The 14,964-nt window shown below is 53.4% G+C and overlaps 2 protein-coding genes across 6 annotated transcripts in view; one reads left to right on the plus strand and one right to left on the minus strand.

Moving 5' to 3' along the window:
• PPARA (peroxisome proliferator activated receptor alpha) overlaps positions 1-5,424 on the plus strand; it is a 69,807-nt gene extending 64,383 nt beyond the window's left edge. The window contains exon 9 of the transcript XR_010664435.1: positions 155-5,424. The gene's annotated coding sequence lies outside the window, so the exon portion shown is untranslated. The remainder of the gene's footprint in view (positions 1-154) is intronic.
• A 190-nt stretch (positions 5,425-5,614) lies between these two features.
• Positions 5,615-14,146, minus strand: CDPF1 (cysteine rich DPF motif domain containing 1). Of its 5 annotated transcripts, none has more exons than XM_065945481.1 (6): positions 14,087-14,146; positions 9,317-9,473; positions 9,121-9,233; positions 8,134-8,245; positions 7,603-7,803; positions 6,062-6,188 (listed from the first exon to the last, which is right to left on the minus strand). In XM_065945481.1, exons 3-5 carry the CDS (start codon positions 9,231-9,233, stop codon positions 7,603-7,605), a joined length of 426 nt encoding a protein of 141 aa, XP_065801553.1. In that variant the 5' UTR covers positions 9,317-9,473; positions 14,087-14,146; the 3' UTR covers positions 6,062-6,188. The 5 variants fall into 5 exon arrangements, with proteins under 5 accessions (XP_065801570.1, XP_065801561.1, XP_065801553.1 ...); XM_065945473.1 differs by lacking the exon at positions 14,087-14,146 and adding an exon at positions 13,556-14,079; XM_065945467.1 differs by lacking the exons at positions 9,317-9,473; positions 14,087-14,146 and adding an exon at positions 13,556-14,079.
• Between the last annotated feature and the right edge of the window lie 818 nt (positions 14,147-14,964).

Consider the following 14,964-nt stretch of genomic DNA (forward strand, 5'->3'; position numbering starts at 1 on the left):
AAGAATGGCTAGGATTGAATTTGAAAAAGTCCCCAAGATCAGCATTATCATACAAAAAACTAAGACTTCAGCTTAAAAAAGAGCAAGCCTTACAATTAGGACATCTCTGTACACGTTACATTCGGTGATGCTTTTATCTTTTATTTTTTTTAAGATGCAATCAAAGGACCTGCTGGAAACAAATGAAAGCATTTCCTCTTTAGAATGACGCCAGTCAGGGGTCACCCTAAGTCAGGAAGGAGGTGAGCTTTGAGTCACAGGTGCACCCGTGTCCCCGTTCTTCCCTGAGATGGGAGCTCCCTGGGCTGACTCCCACAGCCTGGAGGCCTGTGGCTTGTGCGAGTCTTGGGGTCGCGGGCTGGATCCTGTGTGTGTACCGCCTCTCGCTCTGGTGTTTCAGGACAGGTCTACACACAGAGACACGGCTTTGGAAAGTGAGGCTCAAGACTCCCACTTTCGGAAGACTTGGTTCTGTTTAGCTTTTCGTAGGACCTATCTGAAACCGCTCCCAACTCACACTTGCCACTGAACAAGCTGACTGCCGGCCCAGCCTCTGCATTCACGGTGTCAGCAAGCATTTGTTCCTCTTGGGGTCTGGCCAGACCACCAGGGAAGCCCATGGTGAAGCCACAGAGGACCTTGGCCTGAAAGCAACCTGACATTGTTCACTTGTTAATAGGAAGAAATTCACTTGAAATAACAGAGCCACTCATTGCCACTCAGAATATCTGGGGTCACACAATCAGAGATTTCTCCGAGCATTGACAGTCAAATTATGGATGAATTATTCACCAGTTTAGTATATGGTAGTATTTCAAAAAGGATCTATCGAAGGAGCACGCTTCTTGCTTCTGAGGTTTTAGCAGACATCAGCATAAGGTCCAGTGGAAGCAGGTTCCAGAAATTTCAGACGACCAGCATAGACCAGCCGTCCGCGGTGGGACCCCCCTTTCACCACCTTGATCTGCTCTTAAGCCACTGTTTAAACCTGGTTCTTCGTTCCCTCACTTAACACCAAGTGCCAAACTCCCCAGAGACCACAGACTACCGGCGGCCTTTGTCTGGACAGGTGGACCATGGGGCCTCTGGGCCGCCCTGCTGCCCCCAGTGGCCCTCCTCTCTGCCTCCTGGGCATTTCCGGTGGGGGGGTCCCACGGGCTCACTTCTGCCCCCGCCACACTGTGAGAAGCCTGAGGGCTGCATGCGCAGGACACCGCCTCCCTGACATCCACTGTCAGAGGAGCAGTTTGACGGCAGCCCTGCCCGCTGCCCGCCTGGCCTCTGGGAGTCCTGTGACCTCCACACAGCTTTCTGGGGAGAGGGGCTCAAAGCATCTTCCCAAAGAGGGTTCACGCACAGGTGTCAACGGTGACTGTGAATCGAAGGGAAAGAATTCCAGAATGCCCGAGAGCCAGCCCTGTTGAGCCCTTCCTTCCGATTTAAGAGCACAGAACGCGGCAGCCTACGATCTGACCAGAAGCTCCAGGCACAGGTGGGGCCCTTATTTGGATGATTGACGATGAGAAAGCTATTAATTGAGCAGCTACTGTTTCCCCAAATCTGCAGCTGGACAGCCGCGTCGATAGGGCCGCCACGAGCCTCTGTTAAATCTAAGGTCCACGGGGCACTGGGGCCTTCGGTGCAGCCCTGGTCAGACCGTCTGTGATCAGGGCTCAGAGACTGCGTGCCCACCTCTGCTGTGTGCACCCTGAGACACGGAAGCCTACGTGGATTTTTAAGGGAAATTTTATCATTTAAAGGGAGCCTTGGAAATTCCCCACTGGTCCAGGGGTTAGGACTCCGTGCCTTTGCTGCTGAGGGCCCAGGTGACTGGCCCACCCAGGGCCTGCCTCCTCTGCAGCTTCACCTGCTGGCCGCGGGGGAGCCTGTTCACAGGGAGATGCTGGCAGGCGAGGGCGGAGAGAGATGTCTCTATGCAAGCCTTCAGCAGCCGCGGCTCCCCGCGCCTCCGCCCCCAAGTCACACCTGAGCCCCTCTCTGCCTGACTCCTTTTCAAGTTCCTGTGACACCAGACATGTTTTGATGGCTCGCGGCCAGATTCATGACAGAGCTTCTTTTGTCTTGACCCAATGACCACACTCGTCTCTGGAGTCTTTAAAAGTCCTGTTTAAATATAAGTCCATTGTTTCAACCAGGGAGTCAGGTGCTTCCAGCTAAGACCAACTTGGCCACTGGCCTGGCCTTCAGTAGGGGCTTCCAGGGACCCTGGAAAACCAGTCACCTGAAAGTGCCTCTTCAGTCTGCACAGCCTTTCAAAACACAGATCCTGCGAGGAAGACACGCAGGTGCTCCCGGCTCCCCACCTGCATCATCAGCGAGGCTCTGGTGTCACCTCCAGGCCTTAGACCCTCGAGGGGGTCAGTCTGTGTCATCCCACCTTCAGGTGAAAACACCGAGCTCGGAAGGTCTGCCTGGTCGTGCGGGTTGGACCCAGGGGTGGCTTGCTTCCCTGCTCCCACCCCTGCATTTAAGGCAGGTGAGGGTGCTTCAAAGTGGTCCCTGTGGTTAAGTCTGGTCCCCTGGCCGCAAGTGTTCCTGGGGGGGTTGCTTGCTCTCTAAGTTCACAACAGCGCTGTCGATTCAAGAGAGGCAAGGAAATTGTATTGTCCCTAGATGTCACAAACTAAGACCGATGCCACCCACTGAGGGCTTCACTATCAAGACCTGTCCAGGGAGGGTTTTCGTGGCGCTGTTGCTGCAGGCACTGAACTATACCTGTATTTGATCTTAAGTCTTGGTCCAAGTGGACCAAGATCCCACTCGGATCCTGCAAGGAAGACATATAGGTGCTCCCGGCTCAGAAGGTCTGCCTGGTCCCCTGGGGTGACAGATTCTCCGCAACGAAATCTCTGCCTGGAGTGGTCAGCTAAGGGGACTCCTGCCTTGGCTCTCCAGATGGCATGGCCTGCCTGCAGCAGGGAGGCCCCGTGGACAGCCCCGCGGGGTGGAGCGGACAGAGGGCCGTGGCGGTGAGTGCTGACCAGCCGGCCTGAATGCTGCCAGTTGCACCCCTCTACCTGCACATGTTCCCCCTTCCCAGGGCTAGGACTTTTCCGGGGGCACGCTTTCCTCTGGGGAACTTCTCTCCAGGAAGATCCAAGATTAGGCTCCAAAGGTTGAAGTCTGAGGGTTGGCTGAGATTTACATCTATTTTTAGGCACCATTTTTTAGCACAATTAGGAAAATGGCTATCAACCCTCAGCCAGAGACACACCAGACTGAAAGCAAGGGCAGCAGCTCGGTCTGACTGGGGACACAGGAGGCCCTCCTCCTTCTCTGGGAACTGCCGGACAAACTAAACTGGTACTGGAAGTGCTCTACGGGAAAAAAAGACCACATGTCTTCAAAGTCACTCGAAGAGTTACATAACGCTTTCCACGATGCTGCTTCTGTGGGGTGCGGCAGGTTCCTACTTTATTCCCATAGAGTGGGCTGCTATGGGCGTGGCCCACTCATTAGAACAGAGAGGCTGCTGCCCAAGGCTGACTTCCACACGCCTTTTCCTGGCTTGAGGTGCCCAGACTCCTCAGATCTAGTCTGCTTCTCAGAATTTCAGCTTGAGGCGGGAGACGTATAACCCCCCTGAGGAAGAGGGGGCCACGTGATGTGGTTCTTCAGCTGGAACCCTCTGCACAGAACAGACCACACTGCATCCACGCCAAGGTCACATCTTGACTGAGCAACTCATAACATCGAGGACCTCGGGGCCCCCGTGGCTGTTAAACACATTATTTGGGGGAAAAAAAAATCAAATACCAATTTTTAACATCGCAAAACAGCAAACTGAGACCTGGGTCCGTTTTTTTCATTTAAAAATGTGTTAGCTAGTTTGGGTCGAATGTGAACAGCGTCCCCGTTTCCCCCAGAGAAGGTAACAGCAGCCTCCTCTTCTCTTGCCTTCCCCCCCCGACCCCCATCGGTGTGGTGACCAGTACAGCATCGTGCCCGCCGGAGCGCAGACAAGACCCCCACCACCAGCCCTGCCTCCTGGGACAGAAGGCGGGGGCCACGGGGTGAGAGGCCCTGAAGACGAGTAGCTGCTCTTTTCCAGGAAGAATCATTCGCTTTGGGGAAGTTTCTTTTTAAAGGCACAGATGGTCTGGTCCTTTTTTCAGGCCTAAAAAACAACGTACCTCACATGAGATGCATACTCCTCAGTGCCTTATAGTTACAGTATTTGTGTTCGAGTATCACTTTTCTCTTTTCCTACACTGTATGGTAAAAGGAATTATGTTAATAGCTGTATCTTAAATACTGTGATTTGAGGGTTTTTTTTTAAATCCTAATATTTTACTAACCTATAATCATGCATCTAACAACAAACATTGGGATTTTTCTGAAATCAGTGTGAACTGATGTATACTGTTTAGTAGCCTGGCTCTTGGACCTGTTGGAAACACAAAAAAAGCTGAAACGTCACAACAGAAATACAACTGCATGTGCACACAGGCCCGCCCCTTCCCGGACACCCCCCTCCCCCCGCCCCACATGCACACACGTACACACGTCTGAGCTTTCCTTCTCTTCTGAGCCACCTGGAATGTATTTCCCTGTAAATCTGTTCTCATCATTTCGCACGTGAGCAGCACAGGCAAGCCTGTCTGTCAGCAAGGCAGACCCATGGTCCCGCTGGAGACCAGGAACTTCTGTGTAGTAAGCAGCTGTCTGCTCTTCAGGTAATTACTACCTGGGGTTGTTACCAAAGAGCTCTGCAATCTGAGAAATGCTAAGACAGGGACTCTCGTCAGCTGCTCTGGCAGCCTCCAGCGGAAGCCACAGACCCCATACATCTCCCAGGCGACCTGTTCCAAATGTGGGCGGGCTTCTTCCTGACGCGTGTCTGTGCCTGGGGCACATGGAGCACAGAAGCAACCTTTGCCAGACGTGCGGCAGAGCCATGCAGTTTCCAAAGCCAGGACTGAGCGTGATTCCTTGGTGTGTGTTGGTCCATTACTGTTCTTGGTGCCTTAATGCTCTCAAAGCATTTAGGGGCTGACAGACCCCTTGTATTTCATACTAAACAGGAGCAATTCCAAAGCAGAGCTTTTCTGGGTAGGCTCCAAATGACCTCTGAGGCTCAGCCCCCTGGGTGTGATCAGTGGGGCACCTGGGGTCAGGGAAGCCAGGGTATGCAGAGGACAGCGAGTGGGATCTCCTTGGTCACTTTCCTGGTGGTCGTGCCAGGCAATTAGAAAATGGCTATAAAATAACGTTAATTTAAATTTTAAAAAAAAGGATCTTATTCATTTTCTCTTTAGGAGATTGAACTGATCATATATATTAATTTCTATCCTAAATTGATGGAAACTTATATGTTTGGAATGTCCTACTGTAAGACTGATGAATGTAAAGAGTTAATTTCAGGGTACAGTATTGCCTTAATGGTTTTAAAAAATAAACTATTTTTAAAAATTATTTGGGGAGTTTTGAGTGATGCTGTGAGATGAACTGCTTGTCTGGAAAAACAAGTCCCAACTATAGGGTCTGCCCTGAACCCAAGCCTGAGGCTGTCTCCGCCTGTCAGGGTTCAGTAACAGAGTGGGCCTGGGACAGTGTGGCCCCAGAAGACAAAACTCAGCACCAATATCGGTCAGTAAAAGCTCTTTATTCGTCCCCTCATCAGACATGTCTCTATCACCCCCAGGCAGTGTGCGCTGGCCCTGCAGAACTTACAGACTCGGACGGGAGCAGCTCTACCCTCTAAGGACTGGGGGCACGGGGCGAGCCCACGGTCAGTGTCTCACCAGCTGCTAAGCTGGGGGCTGTGAGGGTGGGCGGCTGTGGTCCCTTAGTGCTGGCATCGGGGTCTGGCTATGGGCGCTGTCTCTGCCAGCTCCTGACCCTGGTGCTGCTGCAGGCGGACCCCAGCCCCTCTGGGCTGCAGACACGGCTCCCAGTGGCCCAGGAAGAAGGCCGGCACAGTGGCTCCGTCTCAGCCCCGTCTCTGACCTGGGCCACGGAAGCCCGTGTGGGCACGAGCCCCAGGTGGGCATCGCTGCGGACCTGGTACGCGACTGCACTCATGGTTGAGAACTGCGCTGGCTGGCAGGCCTCGTAGAGGGGACTTTCCTTTTCTCCAAGTCTTGCTGGATTTCCTGAGGGAAAGCATCCATGTTGTCCTGGACACAGGGGAGGCAAAATCTCTTGGAGTAGAATAAACTGCATTCCTAAAAGAAGCACGGGGGAGTGCTGAGTGCCACAAGAAGTCCAGTGCAGCATCTCCCAGAGAGCAGCCCTTCACTGCAGGCAGGGCAGGGGGGTAAGGTGAGGCCCCCAGATACACAGCAGCAGAGAGGAGCTGGGGGGTGTGGCCAGAGCCAGACAGCAAGAGGGAGAGGGGGGTGCAGGGGCCTGGCTGCCCACCTCCAGGAGGGTGGTCCTCATCTAAGAGGAGACCCAGTGGGCCTCCAGGAGGGCAGTGGGGGCAAATGAGCCAGGGCCGGAGCCCGCAGGCCGTGGGACTGGTTGGGTGAGACCTGCAAAGGCGGCCAGGAGAGACGGTGCAGCCTGGCTTCTGCAGGGCGGGGCTCCACGGTGGGCAGAGGATGAGCACAGGCCAGGCCCAATGGGCTGGAAACCCGAGGTCCCTCCCTCTCCCGGCTATCACGGCGGTGGGATAGGGGCTCGGTGACACCGGCGCTGGGAGCAGCCGGAGACAGGAGGGACAGCCCACAGAGCCGGAGGCTACGGCCGAGTGGTTGGTCCGGGCAGGAGGTCAGAACTGCTCCACCACGTACAGTGGCACCTGTGGCATCCCTAACACTGCACTGATTTCCATCTGGCGCAGGGCCCAGACCTGCCTCCCAGCCGCCCTGCAGCCAAGCGTGGCCACGTGGCTGAGTCTGCTCAGCGGCGCCACCACAGCTGTGTGCCACCTCCTGGTCATGCCCTCTGAAGGGACAGGCGTGTGCGCTCTGGTCCCTTCCCATCGACGGGGATGCAGACGTGACGGTGGAGCGGCGACGTCCCCGGTGGCCCCGATGGGTCCTGTGCTGAGGACCACAGCTGTGACCCGCCAGCACCACCTGGGCCGGGCTATGTTCGTCTCATCAGTCCCGTGTGTTGGAGTCCCTTCCTTCCAGGAGCTTAGGCTGTGCCTCAACCAAGACAACCGTGGAGATCTGATGCCACATGGGGCCCCGTCCCCTGTCACCAAGTGCGGCCCGAACTCCCGGGGTGGCAGTCCTGGCTGGCCCCACCTGGCCCCACTCCCCTGACTCCAGCCGCTTCCCGTCCACACAGGGCCTCAGCTGCACCAGCTGCCCATCTCCTCACACCCCCACGGTGGTGTGGCTCCCTCCGGGCCTTTGCCTGAGCTGAGGCTTCCTCCCAACTGCCAGTCTCATCACCTTGACTTCTGATGGATGGAGACCGGCTGTCCCAATCTGCTCTGTGACACAGCCCCCCGCCCCTCCATTGCTGGCCCTTGGCCCGCAGGCAGGGGATGCTTGGGCTGCAGAGTCACTCAGGGTAAGGGTCTACACAGCTGCACTTCCATCCGTCCTCGGGCTTTCAAACAACAGGCTCAGCTAGCCCAGTGAACTGGGCCAACTCCACTTCTCCAAATCTCAGTTTCCTCACCTATAAAATGGGTGCAGCACTGCTCTGCCTAACCAGGCTGGGACAGGATTGAAGAACGCGTTGCTGGCAACACACGTCCCAAGCACAGGGTCTGGCACACAACAAACGCTCCAGAAAGCGCACCCCTTCCTCTGGAAGGGCCCTGGAGGACGACTGGAAAGGCCGTGACCCCAGGGAGGGAAGAGCACACGCCAGCTGCACCTGGTGGGGGAGGGGAGGCAACTAGGGGCTAAGGGGCGTGGGGGGGTGGTGCGGAGCCTCCAAGAATCTCTCTCCTCAACCCCCAGAGGCCCTCACACTGACCCCAGCCTCCCTGTCCCCAAGCCCTCTGTTGACTGCAGGGGCCCACGCGTGATGAGGCAGAGCAGCTGCCCCCCAAGGGACCGTGGGGGGGCCCAGGAACACCAAGGCCAGAAAAGGGTGCCGCCCACACTGCCCCTGGGAACGGCACCCCTCCCAAGACCACGCGTGTGAGGTCCCGGCCACGGGGGAGACAGGGAAGGCGTCCCCCGGCACACGCGGCTTACCCACCGGGCCCACACACACCAGCCTGCTGCAGACGCTGCACCTCGAGCCAAGGATCAGGAACCTGCCCCTGTCGGGGGTGAAGGGGTCCCTCGTCACGTAGCTCTCCTCCAGGAGGCTGCAGGACAGGAAGTGGGGGCGGGAGGCCCGGACCTCTGCTGACAGGGGCTCGGCAGCTGCACAGACCTCCCTGGGGGCGCCCACTGTGGGTGCTCATCACGGGGAGGGGCCGGGCCCCCCCTGCCGCCAAGCAGGAGCAGAGAGGAGTGAAGGGGCCAGGCTGGGACTGAAATGAGACCTGCTCCAGGCTCCGCGACAGCCGCTGCCGAGAGAGAGAGCTGCTCCTCCTCAGCCCAGAGAAGAGCTGCGGCAACTCCACCCCAGACCCCGTCTGACTCAACAGGACGGGGCTGGGGGCAGGCATGATGCCTCTCCTTGCCCCCAGAAAGACGCCCACTCCCAAACGGCCTGCTTCCAGGCAGGGAGCACGTGAAGCCTGCCGGTGGGTGCCCTGCTGGCCTCCATGCACATCAGAAAGGAGACCAAGAGAGTCCTGAGGCGACACCCCCAGGATCCCCGCGGCTGGAGGGAAGAGGCCTGGCCCCCACCACCTGTCCCGTGTAATGGACTGGTCAGATCCTCACAATGTGGCATCTAATGAAGGACGAGCTGAAGGTCAAGAATCAAGGCCTGGGACCCACTGGCTCTATTGCAGGCCTTCCCTGGGCAGATGCTGGCCCTCAGGGCTCACTCCCACCAGAACGGGAGCCACGGGCAGGCAAGTCCACCCGAGGTTGGCCCCTGGGCCTAACACGGGGGGAGGGACTGGGAGGTCCCAGCAGAGCCAGATGGCCCTTGAACCCTTCAGGTGTGGGTCACACCTGAAGCACCCAGAGCCCGGGCGGGGGGGCCCTGACACGACACCCAAGCTCTGTGTCAGAGTCAGGCCGGCGAGCTCTGGGGCAGCTCCTGGGCTGGGACACTGGTACTCACACGACGGACTGGCAGTCAGGGGGCTGCTGCCCCTTGTAGCTGTATGGAGCTGTTAAGGCACAGAGCTGGCACTTGAACACACCCAGGGGGTTTCGCTCTGTCTCACACGCCATCTGCAAGGTCAAGAGATGGGGCATGTCACCTGCAGAACCGAGAACCACCCACATCTCAAAGCTCCCCACTGCCTGCTTCTTACCCACAGAGAGGACGGGCACCTTACAGACAAGGGATCTCCAGTTCAGGGCAACTGCGAGACCTGCTCAAGGTCACACGCTCTTGTCAAGTGTACATGAGGTAATCACCAAGATAAGACTATACGCTGGGCCAAAGAATGAGCCTCAAACTGTAAAAGCCTGAAATCATAAAGTACATTCTCTAAACCCTGAAATAATTCAACTAAAATCAGTAACAAAGAGATACATGGAAAATCCCCAAATATTTGGAAATTAAGTGATATATTTCTGTATAAATCATGATTCACAAAGGAAATCCCAAGAGAAACTAGAAAATAGCTTGAACTAAATGAAAACTAAAATATCAAAATATACACAATGCAGTTAAAGCTGATTTTAGAGAAATTCACAGCTTTAAATGCCTAAACTGGAAATGAAGGTTTAAAATAAGTCATCTTTCTACCTTAAGAAGCTAGAAAAAGGCAAATTAAACCCAAAATACACAGAAAAAAGGAAATAATAAAGAACAGAAATCAAAGAAATAGAAAATGGACAAATAGGGAAAAAAATCAATAAAACCAAAGGTGATTACTTCAAAACATCAATAAAGTTGATAACCTCTAGTTAGACTGATCAAGAAAAATAGAAAAATGACACAAATTACCACAACGAGGAACAAAATAGGGGACATCACTGAGACTACAGACATTAAAAGGATAAGGGAATGCAGTGACCTTTTTTTACCAAATGAACTTGGCAATTTAGATGAAACAAACACATTTCTTGAAAAAAAACACCAATTATAAAAAATGACTCAAAATGGAAAACCTGAAAAGACCTATATTTATTAAGAAAAGTGAATCTGTAATTTTAAACTTTGCTTTAAAATGAAATAGAGCACCAGCAAAACCTCATGTCCAGATGGCTGTACCAGCAAATTGTCAAGCATTAACAGAAGTAACACCAACCTACAGAAACATTCAGAATACAGAGCAGGGGGGCTTTCCTGGTGGCACAGTGGTAAGGAATCCACCCACCAGTGCAGGATACAAAGGATGGATCCCAGATACCGAGAAGAGCCCCCATGTGGAGGAGCAACTAAGCCCATGCACCAGAGCACGGGAGCCGCAACTGTCAATGCCCACGCACCACAGAGCCTGTGCTCTGTAGCAAGAAAACCACCAGTGAGGAGCCCGCACACCACAACCAGAGAGCAGCCCCTGCTCCCCGCAACCAGAGAAGGCCTGCTCGCAGCACAGACCCGGTGCAACCAGAAGCAAATAAACAAATCACAGGAAAAAAGAAAATACAGAGAAACGAATACTTTCAAAGAAATTCTGAGCCTAGTATCACATGAACAACCAAAACTGCCAGTACTACCTTGATACCATTAACTGGACTAGACTATCAGCAAAAACCTGATACCTGATTAACTCATTCCTGACAGCATTAACTGGAAAGACCAGAGATCTCTTCAAAGAATTAGAGATACCAAGGAAACGTTTCATGCAAAGATGGGCACAATAAAGGACAAAAATGGTATGGACCTAACAGCAGCAGAAGATATTAAGAAGAGGTGGCAAGATTACACAGGAAAACTATACAAAAAAGATCTTCATGACCCAGATAATCACGATGGTGTGATCACTCACCTAGAGCCAGACATTCTGGCATGCAAAGTCAAGTGGGCCTTAGGAAGGAATCATCACTACTAACAAAGCTAGTGGAGGTGACGTAATTCCAGCTGAACTATTTCAAATCCTAAAAGATGATGCTGTGAAAGTGCTGCACTCAACATGCCAGGAAATTTGGAAAACTCAGCAGTGGTCACAGGATTGGAAAAGGTCAGTTCTCACTCCAATTCCAAAGATGGGTGATGCCAAAGAATATTCAAACTACCGCACAACTGCACTCATCTCACACACTAGCAAAGTCATGCTCAAAATTCTCCAAACCAGACTTCAACAGTACGTAAAGTGTGAACTTCCAGATATTCAAGCTGGATTTAGAAAAGGCAGAAGAACCAGAGATCAATTGCCAACATCTGTTGGATCACAGAAAAAGCAAGAGAGTTCCAAAAAAAAAAATCTACTTCTGCTTTATTGATTATGCCAAAGCCTTTGACTGTGTGGAACACAACAAACTGTAGAAAATTCTTCAAGAGATGGGAATACCACACTATCTCACCTGCTTCCTGAGAAATCTATATGTAGGTCAAGAAGCCAACAGTTAGAACCAGATAGGGAACAATGGACTGGTTCCAAATTGGGAAAGGAGTGTGTCAAGGCTGTATATTGCATATATTTAACTTATATGCAGAGTATATCAGGTGAAACGCGGGCTGGATGAAGCACAGGTGGAATCAAGATTGTGGAATCAAGAAATATCAATAACCTCAGATACACAGATGACACCACCCTTATGGCAGACAGTGAAGAAGAACTAAAGAGCCTCTTGATGAAAGTGAAAGAGGAGAGTGAAAAAGCTGGTTTAAAACTCAACATTCAAAAAATTAAGGTCATGGCATCCAGTCCCATCACTTCATGGCAAATAGATGGGGAAACAATGCAAACAGTGACAGCCTTTATTTTCTTGGGCTCCAGAATCACTGCAGAAGGTAATTGCAGTCATGAAATTAAAAGACGCTTGCTCCTTGGAAAAAAAGTTATGACCAACCTAGACAGCATATTAAAAAGCAGAGACATTACTTTGCTGACAAAGGTCCATCTAGTCAAAGCTATGGTTTTTCCAGTGGTCATGTATGCATGTGAGAGTTGGATTATAAAGAATGCTGAGTGCCGAAGAATTGATGCTTTTGAACTATGGTGTTGGAGGACTCTTCAGAGTCCCTGGGACTGCAAGGGGATCCAACCAGTCCATCCTAAAGGAAATCAGTCCTGAATATTCATTGGAAGGACTGATGCTGAGGCTAAAATGCCAATATTTCGGCCACCTGATGTGAAGAACTGACTCCTTGGAAAAGACCCTGATGCTCGGAAAAATTGAAGGCAGGAGGAGAAGGGGACAACAGAGGATGAGATGGTTGGACGGCATCACCAACTCGATGGACATGAGCTTGAGCAAGTTCCAGGAGTTGGTGATGGACTGGGAAGCCTGGCATGTGGCAGTCCACAGGGTTGCAAAGAGTCGGACACAACTCAGACTGAACTGAACTGATTATAGGAAAACTACAAAGCTATGACAAACCTAGACAGTGTATTAAAAAAGCAGAGACGTCACTTTGCCGAAAAAGCTCTGTATAGTCAAAGCTGTGGTCTTTCCAGTAGTCATGTAGGGATGTGAGAGTTGGACCATAAAGAAGGCTAAGTGCCAAAAAATTGATGCGCTCAAACTGTGGTGCTGGAGAAGACTCTTGAAGAGTCCCTTGGACTGCAAGGAGATCAAACCAGTCAATCCAAAAGGAAAGCAACCCTGAATGTTCATTGGAAGGACTGATGCTGAAGCTGAAGATCCAATACTTTAGCCTGATGTGAAGAGCCAACTCCCTGGAAAAGACCCTGATGATGGGAAAGATTGAGGGCAGGAGGAGAAGGGGGTGACAGAAGATGAAATGGTTGGATGGCACCACCAACTCAATGCACATGAGTTTGAGCAAACTCCCAGAGATAGTGAAGGTCAGGGAAGTCTGGTGTGCTGCAGTCCATGGGGTCACAAAGAGATGGACACGACTAAGTGACTGAACAACACAACAGAGCAATATCCTTCACAAACAAAATTCTTAAGCAAAATATTAGCAAACTGAATCAAATAATACATAAGAGGCCTAGAGCATCAGGGCAGACTGGATTCCACCCAGGAACGCAAACCTGGTTCAACATTCGAAAACCAGGGAATGCAACTCAGGAGAGTAACAATACAGGAACAAACAAGGCACCATCATTTCAGGAGATGTATAAATTATAAGCATGAGAGAATTCTGCAGTATTTTACAAAAGTCAAGGCTCTGAGTGGTGTTTCAAACCTTCCTGGGCATGTGAGGCCTCTTTAACTCAGGAATTATCTTTTCCCAAAGACTTTTCCCTCCACTGTCTACGTACAGCAGGCTGAGCTGCGGTGAAGGTTCGGCATCCTTCACGCGTTCCCTGTGCTCTCCCACCTCCCGACCTCGTTCCTGGCCTTCTCGCCGCCTGGAGGGTCTCCCTCGTGTCTCCACCTAGGGGACTTCCCTCTGGCTTCCCTGCTTTCAGCTGTTTGAATATATATCTACTTCCCCGCCCCCCCCCCCCCCGCTTTAAACCTACTTATCCTGCTTGTGCTGCATTAAGCAGTTTGATCTGTGGCTTAATATCTGTAGTTTAGGAAAATTCTTAAGCATTAACACTTCATGGATTTCTTCAGCCCCCTTCTCTCTCGTCTCCCACGGACATCCCACGTGAGATGTCTCCCACGGACATCTCAACCGCAAGTACGTTGAGCTCAGGTAGTGTCCCTGCGGTTCTCGGAACCTATGTTGTCACTCTCTTTGAGTTTCAGTTCGCGTCGTGTCTACCGCCCTGCCGTCAAGTTCACTGGCTTTTCCCGTCGGTTCTGTCCAGTCAGCCAACCGGCCCTCGGACGGCTCCCGGGCCCGCAGCGCCGCGCAGCGCGGGAACAAGCCGGGTCCAAGTTCTGCGGCCTGGCCCCAAGGCGCCTGCCTCTCCTCTCAGAATCCCAGAGTCCTCCGCGGAGGAACCCAGGCCCGGCCAGGGCAGTGGGACGCCGGTGAGGTGACCAGCGCGCGGCCGCACACGTCCCCTCACAGTCCCTCCAGGCCGCCAGGCCGCGCCACTCACCTCCGCTGCCTCCGCGGCGGCGAGGCCCGGCCCTGGGCGCGTGCGCGGACCTGCCCCCACGGCCGCCTGCCTGCCCTGGGCGCCTGCGCGGCGGGGGCGGGGCTGCGCGGCGGGGGCGGGGCTGCGCGGCGGGGGCGGGGCTGCGCGGCGGGGGCGGGGCTGCGCGGCGGGGGCGGGGCTGCGCGGCGGACTTCCTCTTCGCCTTCCGCTTGGCTTCCGCGTTGCCTCAGAAGGTGAAGACTGCGCCTGCGAAGCGGGACGCCTCCGATGCGGGACACACGCGTCGATCCCTGGGTTGGGAAGATTCACCTGGAGGAGGGCATAGCAACCCACTCCGGTATTCTTGCCTGGAGAATCCCCATGGACAGAGGAGCCTGGTGGGGCTACAGTCCTTGGGGTCGCAAAGAGTCAGACACGACTGAATGCCTTTCATTTTCGCTTCCGCCTTGGCGGCGGCATCCCACACCCAAGATCTGCTGTCTGGCAGGGGCTGGGCAGCCCTTGGCGCGCCTTGACTAGTTCACGCCGACTTGGCCTGCCGTCCTGGCTGCTCGGAGGCTCTCAGCTTTATTCTCGGTTTCCGTCGAGCTCCGCAGAGTCCTGGGGAGACCGCCCACGCCCTGGGGTTTGTAGCCCCAGGCGGTTTCGCTCACCCTGTGCTTCTGAGAGAAATGCTCTGGTCTTAGTTCTCCTGTTACCTGTCCGCTCACTAGGACGGAAGCCCAGGTTCTGTGGCGAGCGCTACAGGCAGTGGTTACTGTGTCCTCTGAGACAACAGATAAAATGGGTTCAAAATCGGTCCTGTCCTTTCCTGCTGTCCTTAAAAACTGTGTGCACCTGGGGCTTGTCACTGTGCTCCTCCAAAGACTTGAAGTGAT

This window comes from Muntiacus reevesi, chromosome 1, assembly GCF_963930625.1.
Source record: "Muntiacus reevesi chromosome 1, mMunRee1.1, whole genome shotgun sequence".
Lineage (NCBI taxonomy): Eukaryota > Metazoa > Chordata > Mammalia > Artiodactyla > Cervidae > Muntiacus > Muntiacus reevesi.